At 40.6% G+C, this 19107-nt stretch overlaps 1 protein-coding gene across 1 annotated transcript in view; it reads left to right on the top strand.

Moving 5' to 3' along the window:
* The window catches only part of pkdcca (protein kinase domain containing, cytoplasmic a), a 30194-nt gene extending 12447 nt beyond the window's left edge, over window positions 1-17747 (top strand). The window contains exons 3-7 of the mRNA XM_015363246.2: window positions 4718-4989; window positions 5689-5768; window positions 6953-7060; window positions 12104-12277; window positions 15753-17747. Coding sequence (XP_015218732.1) covers window positions 4718-4989; window positions 5689-5768; window positions 6953-7060; window positions 12104-12277; window positions 15753-15838 — 720 coding nt within the window. The 3' untranslated portion in view covers window positions 15839-17747. The remainder of the gene's footprint in view (window positions 1-4717; window positions 4990-5688; window positions 5769-6952; window positions 7061-12103; window positions 12278-15752) is intronic.
* The last annotated feature ends 1360 nt before the right edge of the window (window positions 17748-19107 follow it).

Below are 19107 nucleotides of genomic sequence, written 5' to 3'. Positions count from 1 at the left end.
TGTGTGACTGTGATGGAGGAGGCTGTGTGTGACAATTCAGAGTCTCCAACAAAGACAGTCCCCTGACACACCACTTGAACGAAAACAGTGGATGTTTTCTTTTAAAATTTAAATCTTTTTTCGCATTTAAAAACATTCATTCTATTAAGCAAGCTCTAATATCTGTGATTTTTTTATAACCTTTGGAAGTGAAGAAAAGAGCAACAACAATTTGCACATATCCAGGCATTATTTTGCACTTGGTGAGCGCAATGGCATGAAAAAACACTTCCCTCACATGGATGAACTACATTTTCTTAGTATTTAGAACTTTTTTAAACATGAGAGGAAGTTGTGCTCCTCTCACAGTTCAACCTAAGCACAATGTACTGTATGCACTGTATATTTTCTTGTTTTGGGGTCATTACACGTAGTACATTAGCACTGTTCCCACTGTCTGTGTCCAGCTGCAGGTAGGCAATATAAAGCAGACTGGAAGCTTTAGATATGAAACAAACCCCTCAGTACTCATTTGAATCTGAAATATTAACTGTGCTGCCTGCCTTGAATGCACCTACTTCATGCCGATTAATGATTGTAAGTAAAGCAGTCCCAGCCAATTATACTGGTTTGTGATGACTGTAGTGATGCTTGGAAAGTATTAAATCCTTTTTTGAACATGTTAAAAAAAGTGTTTAAAATACACTTATGCCGAAAAAGCATTACTGCATTGAACAAGAATAGAACTTGAATATGGGAGGAGGGGCAGAGGGAATAAAACTGAAGGAAAAGCTATGCGTCTTAGAGGTTTTTCTGACTTCTTTAAGATTCACATGATGCCCCTTTATGATTGCATAGTAATAGGATTTAGAGAAATTAAGAATGTATTACTTCATATATGAGCTGTACCTGATAGGACATGTTGCACTGAGTCCAGAACAAGGGTGGAATATAAAGGAAGTATGGAGGGAAGGATATACAGTAGCACACACAAGGACACAAGACATACTCCATCCAACTGGCCCTTCGTTCTCGTTTGGCAAGTGCAGAGGAGCCAGTGGACAGACAGGCGGCAGGAAGGCCCGGCTGGGCCCTGACGACGGGAGGAAGACTCCTGCACTGCCCTGTGGCGAGAGCCTGCTTCCTCCCCGCAGACAGACAGTGATAGATACGAGCTCCACTGCCGATCTTTATCGCTGCGCAGCCCCTGTAATTATTTCCTATTGCTTCCTGTGGCCTGGGAGTGTCCCGCTATTGGGAGCATGAAATCATTACAGCACATAAATCTCCAGCAGGGTCTGCGGAGGAACACACTTTCACTGGCTGCCTGTGCACTCCGCAGGGCACAGACTGTCTGCAAGAGCAGGACTCAAAGTGCAATAGAGCGCTGGTGCTTGATCGTGGCTTTGCGTGGAATGAGAGACCACACAATATTACCGTGTGTAGAGATCTGGAGTAACATGTTGTTCTGTCTGCTTGATCAGGGCAAGACAGACTGAAAGAAATAGAGATGTGCAGGAAATAGTCTTCTGCCTACAAAATGGCAGTCAAAAAAGAGAACCAAAATAACTATGTAATTGAAGGTTGAGTGTGCTATAGCCCAAACACATCTGTCATATTAGATATTGGCTCTCTTAATGTGAGATCGCTCTATTATATAAGCTGTAAGCAAAATGGATAAAATTGCTTTGACCCAGATACACCAAGAGCACATGAGATGAGTATTTTGACTGGGTGGACAGAGCTTAATGGAATGCACTGGCTGCTAGTTTTGGACAGTGTTTCAGTGGAAAGTTGAAAGGAGGGTTTGACTTTGAGCCTGAATGGCTTCTCTTCATGGAGTGTGAAACAGAATTTGTTTTATTTTCTAAATGTCCCTCCTTGTGCCTGACTGTGGCAGTGCATTGAAGACTGAACTTAATCCAGAGACTGCTCACCATCCAACCGTGGCGTGTACAAATGTTTCACCGACATTTGCAATTCATATGAGGCATTAATAGACCCCAGGGAACAGCTCTGTAAATTCAGTGAATTTCAAATAGCCTATTTAGGTCTGCAGCCATTTCCTATGTGCGTTGATGTACACTTTCATATCACAGTACCGCTGGGAATATGCTTTCGTATCTCACTTCATTGTGCCGAAATCCAGCAGACAACCTATTTTGTGTTTTTCATAGTAGAAATATTATGCATGAATATATGTTGGTAGGCTTATTCCCTACTGTTGGGTTGCATATGCTCTTGGTGATGTCTAGGGTTAATGATTTTACAATCTGTTTAAAAAGCCTGAATAAAAAGCTAAAATAAACATTGAAACAAGATAGATGTTCATTGTTTTTTAGATTAGAACAGGAACTCACTTTCATATGTGCTTTGTTTTTTTAAAGCATTATAGTCCCATTAAGTAAGAGAACATAAAACCCTAAAATGCTGTACATTGCAACATTATGTATTTTTTTTTACCAGTTAGGGGAAATGTGTTATATTAACCAATATTTAAATATCATATGGAGAAAATGCATTTTCACATACAGCTGCTGTATATGGTGTTCAGGTCTTAAAATGTGGTTAGTTATATTTTAAAAGATTTTGCTGTTATGTCTATGCTATATTTGGGTATTTTTGCTTCTTGTGCAATCCAAACAAGAAATCAAATTTATCAAAGAAGCAGGAGAGAAAGTAATCACACTAAAAACCAGTAACTAATAAAAATAAATTGTGACATTTGTGTGGAGTGATATACACTGGGGGTCAGACAGGCAAATGGAAGGCAACGCGATTTCTTTTCATGCTTTATTTTTAAACGAAGCTCTTGGTTAAGCTGTTCTGCTCTGACGGTGTCTGTTTGGAACCAGAGGTGGATAGATTATGATTGTCAGAGTGACTTGGTGTTTGACACATGCTCCCATACATTATTATATATGAGTGGATTTTCCCGTCACAAAAAGAAAGTCGAGAATTGATCTGTAGCACAGGCATTGTATAGTTGCCTTTTAAACTTTTGGGTTTTACATTGGCGATCCTTATCTGTTATACATTGGCGATCATTTATTGTATATCCCACTCATTCTGAATCTTTGAATCTGTGTCTTAACTCACAGGAATGACCCCCATACGCACAAAGGGAGAATGGGGACGTGTAGACAGGCTGCTCTCACCCTTCCACCCCTTGAATCATTCATGTTTTCACAAATTACAAAGCTCTGCAGCAACGTAAAGGAGGTTTAGCGATAAATTGGAGCTGCAGTGCGTCCCTCACTGACATCACCACAAACTGCAGTCAGGGATTACTGGAATGCTGGAAACCTAGAGGACCCGATTAACTGAAACCCTACCCAAATCCTGGCAGCAAAAGTTTGGGGAATCCTGGTCACAGGCAGCTTGTGACAATACCCAGACATGACTGAACTGTGGAGTTTAACCTGCTCTCAAAGTTAGTGCTCATAATCATTGAGCCACTCAGGGTTCCTAGGGTTGCATATATTAAATCCCCTTTTTGTTGCTTGAAGCCGGTGTTGAAATATCTTTCCAGGCTGCCCTAGCCTGGACAAGGCTGAGCAGAGATTGAGAATGCAGCTTCCCCTCAATTTATTCCTTGACCTCTCTGAGTCTCTCTTAAAGCCCAGTATATTAAAAGATGCCTAATCTGATTTCAATAGGGTGAATCATGTACTGTTCCTTTAACAAAGTAATTCCCCTCCACCTCCCGCTTTTCTCCCAACCACAGATATTTGTCATTCTTGGTGTGCCAAGTCTTGAGCCCTTTGCCTCACAGACACAATAGAACAGGCTTAATCCACACAGCGAAGCACAGAATAACTGTCTGTTTTGAACTATCAGGCGGGATGCTCCCGAGTCAATGTATTCACAGGCCAACAAGGAGCCGCCAAGCTTAATTAGAAAAAAAACAAAACTGGATTGTTTGATGGGAACAAAAGCGAACAGACCATTGTTCTGTTTAGGGGGAGGTCGGGTGGTCATGGGCTGATGGAGGCAGTGGAGCCAAAGAAACAAGAATCAGAGCCAAGAAGAGATAAGCAGCACAGTCCAACTCTTAGGCCAGACACCACAAGACCAAGGTGCTCAGTGAAGAGAGGTGAAGAATTAGGGACATTTTAAACATTATTTAGCACTCATTATTTAGCACTAGATTTTGAAAATGTACTGTCTGAGATACATGCCTTTATTTTTTTGGTGGTCGGTAATACATGGTTTCTGTAGAGCAGATAGATAAAGGAAAAGTCCGTACCACAGCATTAGTAGTTTATTGGGCCAGAGCTCAGCCTGGTTTATGTTGTGTTAAGTACACATGAGAGCAAGGCAATTACCCTTTGGATGTGACTGCTGGGATTACCCTCAGTAATGGCTGTTCCCCACTTATACAGCTGAGTGGACTGGAGCAACTGGGGCAAAGTATCTCATTCAGGGTACAACAGCAGTGTCTGCAGCAGAGACTCGCGCCCACAATCAGTTAGTTATGAGTCCAATGTAGTCCAAATATAATGTAGATACTTCATCTTTTACTGGCATTGTTGATTTTCAGAGTGCTCCAAAAAAGTCTCATCAATAACCGCTGTACTCTTTGTCTTTGACCCTCTTCATGGTTGTCAACAGTTCGCGTGTTGACTGCTCTTTGCGAGCTGCAGTCCTCTGAGTGCTCTCATAGCTTCAAGAGGCACCAGTCCCATTCCTCCTCCTGTCTGTGCTGGAAGTACAGCTGGCAGCCTTTCTCTTTCAGATCTGTCTCAGTCTGGTGCGTCTGCTGCACTACCTGGCCAACTCCCCCCTGGGTTCCGTCACGCTCCTGGATTTCCGGCCCCGGCAGTTTGTCCTGGTGGATGGGGAGCTGAAGGTAACGGACCTGGATGATGCCAGTGCGGAAGAGGCGCCCTGCTCCTCCAGCGCCGACTGCTTCATGGAGTTCCCTGCCCGCAACTTTACTCTGCCCTGCTCCAGTCAGGGCCGCTGCCTCGCCATCAATGAAAAAAGGAACCTGTACAATGCTTACCGGTGAGCCAGCCCGGACAGGAAACACTCATTTTCATAGGAATCTTTGAATCAGGGGCCCTCGCTCCTGGTCCAGGAGGGCCAGTGTACCTGCAGGTTGTCCAGGTCTCTTTAAAGTACCAGTACCTAAAGACCTGGGAGAAGGTGGTAAACTGGTGCAATTACACCAGTAACGAACTGATTCAAGTCATTACAAGCCCAGCTAGACTGAAAACATGTAGATGTTGGTCTGTATCCTCACTGTGAAGTTTAATTGAAAAAAATGACTTTTTTTCATATAAATACTGAGCAGTGTTCAAAAGGCAACAAATGAGCACTGGAAACCTTTTAGTACAGTTATTCATGATTACTGGGCATTTGAAAAAGTCAAGTTAGCACAGGTAAAATATCTTTAAATTCTTCATATGAGTGTAATAAGTATCCAAGATCCACAATGTTTAGTCTGATGGGAAATCAGTGGTTGGAAAATAATTTTGTATTTTACATTGTGAGCTTAAGTGTTTCATTCAGTTTGATCTTTCCTTTTTAACTTTAATCTGAAATCTCCTAAACACAACTAAAGGCTTAAAAAATCCTGTTTTTGATCATGAAAGAACTTCTTCCACCTGTTTGCTCACAATCTTCCTCTCAGAGCAACAGATGTAATCTCCACTCCTGTAGACAACAGCAATTAGCTGAAACTCACTGCTCTGTGTGTTCCAGGTTCTTCTTCACATACCTTCTGCCTCACAGTGCTCCAGCTGCTCTGAGACCACTACTAGATAAGATAGTCAACTCTACAGGTGAGAGACTCCACAGCTCCAGAGCATTGAGGTCTCTGTGGCCTTTTGAAACTGCTGGTTTATCTGTTTTACTGTCTACCTTCTGTGGACTTTTGTCTTCCTAACAACTATTGATGTATTGGTTTATCTCTGCTTTAATTTGTAAATCCAAAAGTATCTCAGATATCAATAGCTCATTTTACACTAGAATTCAGTCAATGTCTATGGTCTCATCTTTTGCTTCTTTTGCAATCAGCAGATTGACAGCTTTCCTGACGAGGAGAACTAGATGTATTCTAGTTCTTAGCCAATAAACCCCAAAAATCAAAGTGTGGGTCAGTGATCTGCTGCACATGAGATACTCTGGTGGGATTCGCCACCTTCTCTTTCACTGATGTTAAAGCTTCGTAAGGAGGAGTCGTGGCTCCTAGAAGCTCAAGTTACTGCAGCCCCTGCTATCTGTTTCATCTGCATGATTTGGACACGCTCCACACCGCACAACAGACCAGCATTTTTCAATTCTGTTTTTGCATTTTCCCTCTGGGCTAGTGTGCAGTATCTGTGTACTCATCAAGTAGATGGTATGTCAGACGGTATTTGAAATCTGGTCTTCTAGGGCACAGCAGCCCATGACGGCGCTGGGCTGTCGCGCCGTGGGGCAGGCTGGCTAAGATGCTATCTTGTTTTCTTCAGGGAAGTCACAGACAGGCTGCTTATTGTCTTAGGTTTCCTTTATGGAGTATCCTGTATTAGTGATGTGCATCCTCCACTGAACTGAGCCTTCGTGAAGGGGCAAAGCATGTACTCTCTGAATCACATTGGCCAAAGGCATTGATCTGCCAAAACCTTTCATGCTTGTAGTACGCATAAGAGCAAAAAAATAACCGTAGTGCTCATATGATATTTTCTGTGGTTGCATACATGGTTTAATTAATGACAGATTAATTTTTATAGACTGGGACATATATACTGATAATTAACAAAACTTGGTAAAGAAACCCTCTTCTGCCAAGCTAGAAAATGGAGATATGCAAAACTATCACAGTAGTATTCTGGAAATGTTTGTTCATTACCTCCTCAGTGAATTTTATTTGTGTCAAATCTTGCTTTCACTTATCCTTCTTCAGTTGGAAGGTTCTCTGTTTCAGCCAGCTAGGGCCTGAGGTCTCTTGAAATAATAGTGTGTTGTGCCTTTGTTTGTGTAGGAGAGTTGATTTGGGGGATTAATGAGACTCTTGGTCACCTGGAGAAGGTGCTGCACCTCTACAGGAACGGTCTTTACCTGCAGAACATGACACACACTCCCAGAGCAGGTAAGAACACTAACTATTGTACTGCCACTGTTGCATCTCCATTTAATACAAATAAACCCACTGGGCAATTCTGCTATTTTACCTGAAGAATAAAAGACTTGATTATTTTTAACATCAAACTAATTTTTAATTAAACATGTTAATGAAGTTTCTCCTTAATGTTTCAAGTAAGTTACAATATAAGGAGACTATGTTCTGAACTAAATCCAAATGTCACCCCTCCTACCACCTGGAAATAACAAATCCGTTGCTTAATTGCAGGTTTTTCTGGGATTGATAGAAGTTGCCTCTTGCACAAAAAAAGGGTTGCCATTAAGTGCTGGTTATGCAGTCTGTTAACGTAAAGTTGGAGGTTTGATGTGTTCCAGCCTTTAGTCAAGTGTATTATTCATTCTCTAGAAAGTACTTGAATATGTGCCGACATGGAATTGCACAGCAGCTAACGTAACCTTTTGCTGAAAGATAGCATATATCAACAGCTCTTCAGCTTCTGTTAAACATGTCGTCATCCTGCCCTTACCTTCCTCTAGGGAAGAAATTCCTACTACAATGTTGGTGTCACTGATTCCAAACCTGTCCCGTATTCTTAAGCAATGGGGTGGTACCAGTTAAAAACTGTGAAGCAAAGGCTACGTTCTTGATTTCCATCCAAGCGATAAAGCACCCTGAGGCCTCTGTTTATTAAGAAACAAGTGTTTAACCTGCTTTTGTTCTTAAAAGAAACAGGCTTACTCTGGCAGGTGTTTCATAGCGTGCAAGGACTTTACTTCTTTCTTTTTGGTTCTCAAAATATGGTTTCTGGAAAAAAAACGCAATTAAAGTAGGATCAGCGAAAACCTATCCGTAATCTTCTATTTGTTGACTGGCCGTTGGTGTATAATACAAGATGTTGTCATGCCCTCTACTCTGAAATTAAGAGATCACGTCTTCAAGGTGTCAAATTAACTGCTTTGTCAGGAGGCTTCAATTTAGGTGGAAAGCTGACACTGGGTGTGCCACCTCCAACAGGAAGAGGTGCCTGGATTTACACCGAGTGGTACCCAAGGTCTGTGTTTCACAACAGAGAGCTCTGCCCACTCAATTTCCTATGCCTCACAAGCCTTAGACAGGCTTAGGGTAAAGTCATGCAAAATAAAGTCCTGCCCACAATACTGTGAAGTACAGAAATATGAAACGGAATGATATAAAATAATGGAAATCGCAGTGTTATTGACCACAGACCAAACTATATGTAACTACAGGAAAATGTAGGTTAACTGCATTTACCATGGTACACGATGCCAGAGATTGCTCACAATTGGAGACTTGCCATGCATGTCTGAGAGTGTGCGAAAGTGAAGCTTTTGTCTTCCTGCAGCAAAGCCTTCTGAAGGTGTGTTCTCCACGATAAAAAGCAGGTTCAATTAATGCTCATAAAGAACACAGAACAGAACAAAGAGAAAGACCAGATGACTGTGACAAGAGATTTTGTCATAAATCTTCTAGAACATTCATTTTCTAGAACACCTGACCAAGAAATGCTAGAGACAGACATGATTGTCAATTTACGTGGGTAACACTTTGTTTAAATCCAAAACGAGGATAACAGAAGGAGTTAAAGTTCCCTTTATACCACAAAATACTATTGACTTTATGTCGCTGTACAGCACAATCACGTAATACATTTGACTCCCATCTGTATCTTTTCCTCTAAAAGACCTAATGTATGTACATAATGTATGTATAATAAGAGAATAAAAATATTGGGAAAAAATGTAGCTGGTTGTTTCCAAGTATGTATTTTTTCCAATATTTGTGACTGTTTTGCATCAGGTGATACAGGAAAGGGTAAGATATAATTCACATAAGTTGAATAAGAAAACACATTAAAGAGGTTAAGACTTCAGTAATAACTTGGTTGAGTTCAAATAGGTCATAATCAGTGACATGTTAAAAAACAGAGTAATCTAAAGCTCTGAGCTGTCTCTGTCTTTCTCTCTCTGTAGTGCTCTCCTTGCTTCGGTGGCAGTGAAAAGCAGATGTAGACAGTTGATGATTGATGAGAGATTTTAGGGAGAGGTGATATGAATTTATTTTTTTAAGTGACTTGGCTTAAGTTAACTCTGTGCAGTCTCGTCCTGCGTGTTGCAAGAGCATTGAATATTGCACACTATTCAGTCCATTTAAAATCTTAGCCAGTGTAATTGTATTGATCTACTTAAGTGTGTACTGTTACCTACTAGAGCTATTGGACTAAAACTAGAGTTAAGACTTTCATAGGTATGTTTTAGGATCATGAAGTTTTCATTTGAAATTCTTCCCTCACAAAAATGTACTGAAATCACAAGAAAACTTACGTACAGAGTAGAATGGTAAAACATAGTAGGAAATATAGGAAAAGATGAAAGACCAAAGTAAATTTAGTATAAGACAGTAAAACTGTGGGAAAATTTGCCAGTTCAGTTTTCAAATGTTTTTTTTTCAATGAAGTTCTTCAAATAATTGTTAAGACTAAAACTGTTGAGACTACAATATTTCCTTTTACTGTAGCTAGCTTTAGTATCAGGCTTTATAGCGAAGGGTCGTGGTCTGTAAACTCCCAGTCCAGTGAGGAGAAGTAATAAATTTGGCTCCTTGCTGCCAAACAATATCTCTGTTTTTTACTTATGTTTAACTTGTTAGTCCACAGTCTTAAATAGGTTTGTAAACTGACCCACAAAATCAGCTGGTTGGTGTACAAATACAGCCTGGCATCCAAAGATGTTTGCTGGAACTAACGGGCACTGATTCACAGTAAATTGACTAGGAGTTTATAATGAAAGGGATTTTAAAGTGGACTTTTTATTGAGTCATCATGACAGTCTCGTGAACCAGCTCAACCATCTTAAAACAAGATTTAATGGCAAGTTTAACCACCTTTTCAGTCAGCACAGAGCTGCCTGATTAATGTCTACTGCAATGCATTGTGATGTATGGCTCAGGGCAGTGCAGTGGTGAGTGGTGAGAGAAAGTTACAGTGCAGTCAGGCAAGAGAGTGACTCAGTCTTAAAAAGCGATGCGTGACATTCAGTTTTCTTAACTGCCTCATTCTTTTCACATTCAAAAAGAAGTCTTTTTTTTAAAAAAGGCAGACGGTACAATTAATATGATCAAGCATGTGCCATGTTCTATAAGTTGCTACTTTGGGATTGAACAAAGCATCACTCAAAAGAATGAATATTCCCCAGTGCCTGACACCCAGTTCTGCTGGATCACTCTTGTTTCACAGACAATGAAAATAGTCCAGGTCGTCAGACATTTTGACAAATTGTTTTCCCAAAATGCTGGAGAGGGCTCTTTGTTCTCTGCTTTTAGGCCCTTTTTCAGTACTGCTGAGATCTTTCTGAGCTTTAGATGTCTGGGTGCTGTCAGCGGGTGCTGGCACACAAACACTCCCACAGGTGTGCTGTTTAACTGCCTTCATTTTCTCCCATTTTATGCGGCGCCCTGTTGAGTGAAGTCTGTCAGCACTCCGAAATTACGAGATGTTAGTCCTCCTACAGCACAATCCAGCCTACAGAGCTGTCTTTGTGTTAGAGTACTGGGACACTTGTGGTGTGCACTGAGGACAGTTAATCTCAGCTTGAGCCATTGTGCTGAGGAAGAACTAGCAGGGGATAGGAGAGATAAACCCCTCCGGCAGACAGAAACTCTTGTATCCCAATCAAACACACGCAGAAAGCAGAGATGGGGGAAACTTCACTATGGTGAAGACTAAATCTCCACTGCAGCATTAATCACCATAATCATGAGCATTTGTATTAAAAAAATCTTTTAAATTAACAAGAAAATTATGTGGACAGGGGCTGTGGTTCACATAATGCATGTTTCTCATTGTTACATCAACCCAAGTAGGAACACATGACAATTGTCATACACGCGAACATACCCATTCACTTACACCCATCCCTGCACAGAGCACAGCAAGCTGACATGGCACGGGAGGAAATACTTCAGTTTAACACCATTTATTAAAGCAGACTTGCTTGATACTGCTGTGAAGTGTAGTGTTTCTGAGTTTTACTGTGAAATGATGTGGAGCTCTTTTCTATATCCTTTTCTGTCTAGGATGTAGTTAAGTGTACTAAATAGTTACATGTATTTTCAAAATATTTACTGATTCGGGCTTTGTAGCATTCCTGAGCCAAGGTTTTTAAATACAATTATTGACTTAAGACGTGAAGGATGGTGTTCTGAAATAAAAGTCCAGGGCACATTAGTGTGACTGTTTTTTCTTCAGGAAAAGGCTACTGGAAAGTGAATAATTACTTTTCATAGATTCCACGCTTTTATCTCCTATGCATGTGTGGCTCTAGTTTAAGCTAGCTGCCTTGGCCTGCAGTTGCCTAGATACAGTTTACAGCCTGTGCTAAACAGCATAGCAGAAAGGGGCTAGTCAGCACAGCCTCCGCTTTGCAAAAGCATTGGTACACTACATGTAAAAGCCATACAGACAAACAATGGATGAGAGACGGGCCTATTTGCAAGACTTGTTTTGCTGAAACACATAACCCAATACACACAACAAAAGAACAATAAATTAGCAACCAGACTGCAATATCCTCTTTTTAATCTGTTGGGTGCCTAACTGGACCTCTGTTTGTCGGCTCTGCTAGTTAATCAGTATCCTGTAAAATACAATCACTCCTGCTTTTTTAAGATTTCAGCTCAAGGATGTCTTCTGTCTACTGAATCCTTTAAAAACCCAGAGGGCATCTGTGAAAACACAACTGTGCGGCTCCTGTGAAGTTATGTTAATAGAACTCGCGCGCAGGCAGGCTAAAAATGTTTTATGCATGAATCAATGAGGATATACATCACAGACTGCGAGGCAAACTGCGCAAATTGTGCTATTTTTTAGAACATTTTTCTAAGGGATTTTTTAATTAAGTGAATTATCTATCAAAATGATGGTATCCATGCAGTTTATTATTTCCTGTCCTCTGTTGTCAGTCTTATTTAAGAATAGAGAAACATTACAAAATCACCGCCATTAAAAAAAATGCTTGTTTTCCACTTCCACAGAGTACAAGCGTGTGATTGATGCTACCATTGCTGGGGACAACTACCGCTGTTGGCCATCCTATCAACATGAAGGCTGCCTGCTATCAGTCTTCAGTGTCCGCGAGGCCATTGGCGTGTGTGAAAGCCACGCCCAGTGCCGAGCCTTTGTGATGACCAATCAGACCACATGGACAGGTGATCCCCACCTCCTCCCCTCTCCTACCCAGTCTCTGAGTGTAACATGCCTTTCATTCTCATTGGCTGTGTGTGCTTCTGATTGAGTAGGCAGTAACTGTATAGTACTTATAGCATTTATGTATGGGTGTGAAAGGTTATCAGGTTCTTGTACCTAACATTTGTTTGTGTTAAGGAGACAGTTTTGCTCTGCTTAAATGGATTCTTTTTGTTGGTTGCTGAAGATAACAGTGCATAATATATAATTCTATTGTGTTTGTGTATGTATTACTATGTGAGTGGATTCTTCATTTTCTTATTGTGTGAAACTTCTTTCATGCAGCTTGTAATCTCCCTCTGTATTTCTATTTTGTGCTTTCCTAATTCAGTATCACCAACTGTTAGTCGAATCAGCACTGTTCCAACCAGCTGTACTGCAAACGAAGGAAGCCCTTGCCAGCACTGCCTCACTGAATCACAGTGATGTGTGTGCTACAGTCTTTCATGTGCTTCCAAGGGGAATAAGGAATCCTGGTCGCATATCTCTAATGACACAACTGAAAATGTTGAAAGTGTGTTACATTGATCTTCAGTGTTGTGCATGTTGCTGTTAAGCAGTCCGGTATCCCTCATACTGTACATCCACTCTCTGAAGTTCAGATATTTTAATAGAATTTGGTTTGAGTTGAGCTTAAAAGGCATCTGCATTTTGCTTTGACACGGCTAATCACTACAGTGTGTAATGTCAAAGGCACTCTTTTACGCTTAAAACAGAAAAGTACAAGAATGAAAAGTAGTGCATATTTACTAATAGTAAGCAAATAAGTAAAACTGAAAGCAGACAAGTCTTCTGAAAGACTTGTCTTTCAACAGTCAACAAAACATCTTCAATTATTTTGTTATAGCAAAAAAAAGTATTCAGATTTTATGTCTTGATTTTTTTTGCATTGCACATTTAGTACTTGAGTATTGCTTGTCCTGCTCAAGGCAGAATATCGGTAAGGCAAATACAATACCAAACAAAGTTAGGAGACCCCCCTGGTTGGTCCATATTCTTATGTTATATATATTCTGGATCTTAAACATAATTAGATCTTAATGAAAGTCTTAATAAAAGATGAAGATAATCTCAATAAACTTGTAATACAAAAACTAAAGATAAGATGGATTTGAATTATTAACAAACTCATTCAAATATAAATTTCCTGTGAATAAGTCTGTGATCTGTAACTGATGACACCTTCTTGAGCAGCAATAACTTTAACCTTTTACTGAAATGGTAATCTTTTAGGGATTTTTTTGGGGGATTTTGGTTTACAGAATCAGTGACATTTGAGGGTTTTCTTGCATGAACACCTACTTTAGGTATGGCCATAATATTTCAAAGGGGTTTAGCTCTAGACTTTGATTTGACCAATCCAAAATGTAACATTTCTTCTTTTTCAGCAATTATGTTACACAGTGGCTTTGCTTATGTGTTTAGGATCATTGTCCTTCTCCATGACCTACTTTTAACTCACGTTAAGTGAGCGAATGGATGGCTTGATATGCTCCTCCTGAATCTGCTAATGCCGGATTCATGGCTCTGTCCACGGTGGCAAGCAGTTGGGGGTGCTGAGGCAGCAATGCAGCCCTGATCCATGTCTGTCAGGTGGGATGAGGTTCTTCTGTTAGATGGCAGTGTTTGGTGTTCACCGCATACAAGTTTTTTCATTGGGGTCAAAATGTTCCAACCTACTGTATGTCTCTTGTATCCAGACAACATTCTTCCAGTGGTCTTGTGGATTGTCCAGGTGCTTTTTGGCAAACGTGAGATGGGCAGCAATGTTCTTTCTAGAGAGCAATGTTTTTTTTTTCTGGCTATCCTGCCATGAAATCTATTCCCGTTCAGTCTGCTCCTGATGCCTGAGGCATGAACACTAACATTTACCACAGTAAGGGAGGCCAGCAAATCCTTAGATGTTATTCTGGGGTTCTGTGTGACTTCCTGGATGATGGAGGAGATCTTGCCAGGAAGGCTGCCCCTGGGTAGGATCACCATGGCCTTGAATATTTTCCATTGGTAGATCCGTCTGTCTGACAATGGATGGAGTAATGGATGAATATTCATTTATTTCTGCCTCATACACCATTGTGTCTCAGAGGACATTGCATTGATAAATATAAACCCTTTTGGCTATTTAAGACTAGACTGTTTTCAATTAAATAATGGACCCCTGGTAAGAAGTTGTAATTCCCATAATTATGGTGGGGGTTCACAAACATTTTCTCCATGCTGCATGTGAGGGTTGGAGCCCACTGCGGGTTTGTGGTGAAAGAGTTGCCCATCACCGTCTCAGACATGTCTGAATGATGTAAGTGCGAGGGGAGAAGTGGGCAGAGTACTTTGCCCGGTGTTTTTGTTGCTGTGAGTGTGCTGTTGGAGTGTAGTGTTTCACTGGGTGCTGTTCTCAGGCTGTGCTGGGAGACACCCAGGGACAGTAATGACCCCGCCGTGAAAGACAACTCCCTGATTAAACAGGCTTTGTGTCGATGGATGGCTGCAGTAATAGCAGCCTCGCCACCCTCCGTCTTTCATCAGGCCTCTCCTTCTCCCACAACCTCCCTAGTTCATGTTCAGCTGCACAAGGAAGCCTGGCTCAGCCACTTAATTAAACCACACAGCTGAAAGGGAGACGTCAGCACCGCAGTCGCTAATCTTTATTGAAACAGGCTCTACTGGACCCAGAGCACTTTCACGTGCCTGGTTACTTTTTCCACTTCTTTTTCTCCCCTCTCACTCCTTCTCGGTCTACCTCTTTAACTGTCTCTGACCAACTCAAGTCTGTCGGAGCTAAAGGAATGGTTTTAAGGGAGAAGGGAAAAAAGTCTTTGTATATTGTGAGCCATTTGCACCTTGTTGTTTGCACAAAGTACATAATTATGCTAAGTTAACATTCCATTTTTACAAGTGCCCGAGAGTCCATTCCTTCGTTTTGTATAGTAAATGATTTCTTCAGCTTTCTCTGGCGGTGTGGTATATACATATTGCATTACATGACATGAGATATTGCTGTTGCAGGTAAAATTACCTTCCTGGAATAACATTCTGTGTGGCAGGAACAACGTCACAATGTTGTATCGCTGTGCTGACTTCTGTCACTACTGCAACACTACGATATGAAGAACTTCCTCACAGAAACAGTTTCAATATTTAGCTGCCATTGTTATGTCTCTTCTTTCCTTTATCATTTTTATGTAGAAATGAATTGAAAACAGCATGATTCCCATAACCTAGTGTGTCTCTGGCTTTTTATTTTTTTTTCTTACTTTTGCATACACTAGAATAATGTCAGCATCTAGGCACACATACACAGACACCCATACATCTGGAGCTCAAAAACATGTTTAATTGATAGCAATAGTTCAGTCCAGCCATAGCTTTGTCGCACATGTGTACCTTTTAGCTGCCTTGAGAAATGAGTTTGTGACTCTCCCTCCCTCTCCTCATCCTCAGGTCACCAGCTTGTGTCCTTCAAGACAGGCTCTGCCAGCCTGGTGGCAGCCCCAGGGAAGGTGGCTTTCCTGAAAGCGACTAGTTGACAAGGGTTCAGCTTGACGTGGATCAAACACAGCAGCCTGGAGCGGCCCTGGGAGTTCCTGGGCGCTGGAGACAGAGACAGAGCGGAGAAGGAGCAGAGATGGAGGCATGAAGTGAGAGAGGGCGGGGGATAAGGTTGCACCCCCTTGCACTATTTTTCGAAGAAACTTGTCTCTGAAGTGTCAGACTTACTCAGCAGAGAGACAGCAGGAGACCATGTGCAATATTGCCGGTTGGAAAATGTGATAATTATTCTCATTAGTATCATTCGTATTGTTATTGCTCTTAGTGTAATTCATTTTTATAAATACTATTTTTCATGTTTTACTGTCAAAGAGTTAGACAGCTCCCATTCCTTAGAAGCCTTTGCAGAGGTGCAAAGTGCAGAAAGTGCATGTATTGGGATGGCGTTGACATTTATAAATCTTTTCTAGCAAGGGGAGCTGTAAGCATTTAAATGCTACATCTGATACATGTGACAATCTCCTGTTTCGGGTTGCTCTTTATGCAGGTACTGTTAAGTGCCAAGGCTTGATTCTTTGTGTTTTGTGCTCTTCAGTTTGTGCTCTACAGTAGACCCATCTGCATCTTTGCCCAGTATTTGTTGTTGGTTCTATCATTTGCCCCCTTGAGCACTTCTTCTATTGAAATCTGAGTGTTTGATGTTTAGGAGGTTTTCAGGAAATTGGTTTGCTAATCCATGTTCTTGTGCTGTGAACCTTCTTACTGTTATTTTTTTCATGTTTTACAGTGTGCTCGCCTCATTATTCAATAGTGAGATTGTGTTTTGTCATCTTTGAAAATTTTAAACGAAATACTGTATATTCAAGCCATTTTTAGAGGCTTACATCAGTGCTGGCAACCTTACCAGATGAAAACGGACATGCGCAGTCGATGAAGTAAATCTCACTGGCTTTACAATACTGGAAAAAAATCAGACAGATGTGGCTCATGACACAGGAGCACTGCCCATAGCCGACACAGATAATCACTTGTCTTTAATAATGTCTTTTTGTGCTCTTTGATTTTTTTTTTCCTAGCAATACAAATTTCATTTTCAGCTGTATTTGCTTTGGGAAATGTTTTGGAAGTCTAAAGAATCCTTTGTTCTAAAAAAGATTATCTTTCTTTCCAAAGTTTCTATATGCTGTATATACAGAACAGGTCTTAGAGAAACACATTCATAATCTTTTATTTTTATTTGAATATGGATTTAGTGTTTATGTTGTATATTGTACTACCTGGGGAATCATGCTTTTAAGTTTTTTTGGTTTTGTATCTCCTTCTTGACCAAATTTCATATTTATGCATTACAGTGTAAAAATATCACTAAGATCTATAATTTAAAACAGACAATGCTTCTTCAGAGCATTGGCAGTAAAGCCCAAAGCAGTAGTTTCACAGACCCCACCTAGCCCTGATCTTGGGCTACATAAATATTTTAGATGAGAGTGTCCAGACTGGTGCTGATTAGAGTCTATGAAACCAGTCTTAAAAATGTTATTTAAGAACATCAGAGCGAATGTGTTAACGGTGAATATAAAACATCAGGTTATTTGGCATATTGTCAGCCGTTTCTGAAATATATTTTCCAGGGCAGGGTCCCCTTCTTATAGTGTTCTCTGAGGTAAAACTGAGAGGTGACATGAGGATGAATCAAGGATTTAAGTTTCCAAAGGAAATGAGAAATGTATATTTGACTAGGCAACAGATCTTGCCATGAAGATTTGCTTTCAGTGAAAGCAAAGAGCAAAAAAATACAACAAAATATTAATTTGCCATCTCTTTTGTTTTGTTGTAGCTTGTATTGATATTTGTTATATATAATGATAACATTAATTATGATGAGATATATTGTTTATTTTTGTATGGAAAAATAAAAATACACATGCTGTGTGTTTGACAGCTAAAAGCTGTAAAAGGTGTGCCTGTCTGTGTCTTAACTTTCAGTTTCAAAGGTTTAAAGTGGATATAAGTAGCAATGTCACTGTTAGTGGCTTAAATAGTCTTTCATGCCAGTGTCAAAACCCCTGAAATTTGTAGCCACAGAAATGGCTACACATTTTGCACAAGGTTTCTAAAACCTAAACCAAACTTGCAGACAGCTTTTAATGAGAAAGATTACACATCCAATTGAATGAATTTCTTTTTTATATAGCCCTTTGCTAAACATTTTAGGCACTCCACTTATTAATGTGAAAATTACCTTACAGATCCAGCTTCCCATAAACCTAGCATATTCACAAGAGACTTGTTTGCATTGAGAAACCTCAATATGGGGGGAAAATGCATTTTAATTCCAGTTATTACCTGTACATATCTTTTAACATTTCATTTCTAAATTACAATTCTTATTAATAGTAGTAGTAGATAGAGTTGTGGTAGTAGCCACTGTAGTAGCAAGAAGTATTATGTAAGACAAAAAGAACTTAGTCTGATTCTAACCCATGCATCCTGTGTTTGAACGCTATCTGATGGGAGGTAGGCTGGGGCCCCCAGCAGGCCCAACTACCAGGATTAACTATGCTCTTGGCTTTCCCCAGTCAGAGCTCTTTGTCACGGTGGCTTTGGGGATAGAGAGAGACCAAGCTGAGCTGAGCTTTCCGAAAGCTGAAAACACAGACGTTTGGCCAAAGCTAACAGTTCCTGGGCTGTAGTACATCATTAGAGTTCTCAAAGGTTTATTGTGATAGAGGAGACATGCGCGGCATGAGCCAGTGATTTGTTTTCTAAACATGGAGACTGGAATTCCTGCAGAGATCCCAATACAATCTGTGTGATAGTGGCTGTCAGTAGACCATTTCAGCGTACATGTAGTCTGTGTACCTCAATAAATGCATTAAGCTCTGTAATTTATTGCTCCTCCTGTATTAGGTGTTTAAATTTCGCGTGACAGTGTTTTGGGGTATGGCTTAAAGAGAAAAGCCAAGACTTCAGCAGACACTTCAGGGCTTCCAAAAAACTGTAACACATGGGTAATTCGAGATGTGTATTTTTAATTTGCACTCCTTATGGGATATTTCCATCAGAGTGTGAGTGTGTGTGCTTTTAAATTAAACAAAATGTTATAATTGTGAAACCATTCCAGATTTCAAGCCTTGGGCTTGGAGTGCTGGCACTGCTGTCAGTCCATCTGGCATCACCTTGGTCGACTTCCCAAAACAGCTGTAAGAGGCGGAAGGCAGGCCGAACCAGACACCCCACAGCTCCCTCCAGAGCACATTAACTGTTACTCAGAAGAGCCAAGCCTGTAAATGCTAGCAATCTCTTA

This window comes from Lepisosteus oculatus, chromosome 17 (genome assembly GCF_040954835.1).
Source record: "Lepisosteus oculatus isolate fLepOcu1 chromosome 17, fLepOcu1.hap2, whole genome shotgun sequence".
NCBI classification, from domain to species: domain Eukaryota; kingdom Metazoa; phylum Chordata; class Actinopteri; order Semionotiformes; family Lepisosteidae; genus Lepisosteus; species Lepisosteus oculatus.
The sequence above is the reverse complement of the archived record's forward strand: the minus strand, read 5'-3'. Positions and strand labels throughout refer to the sequence as shown.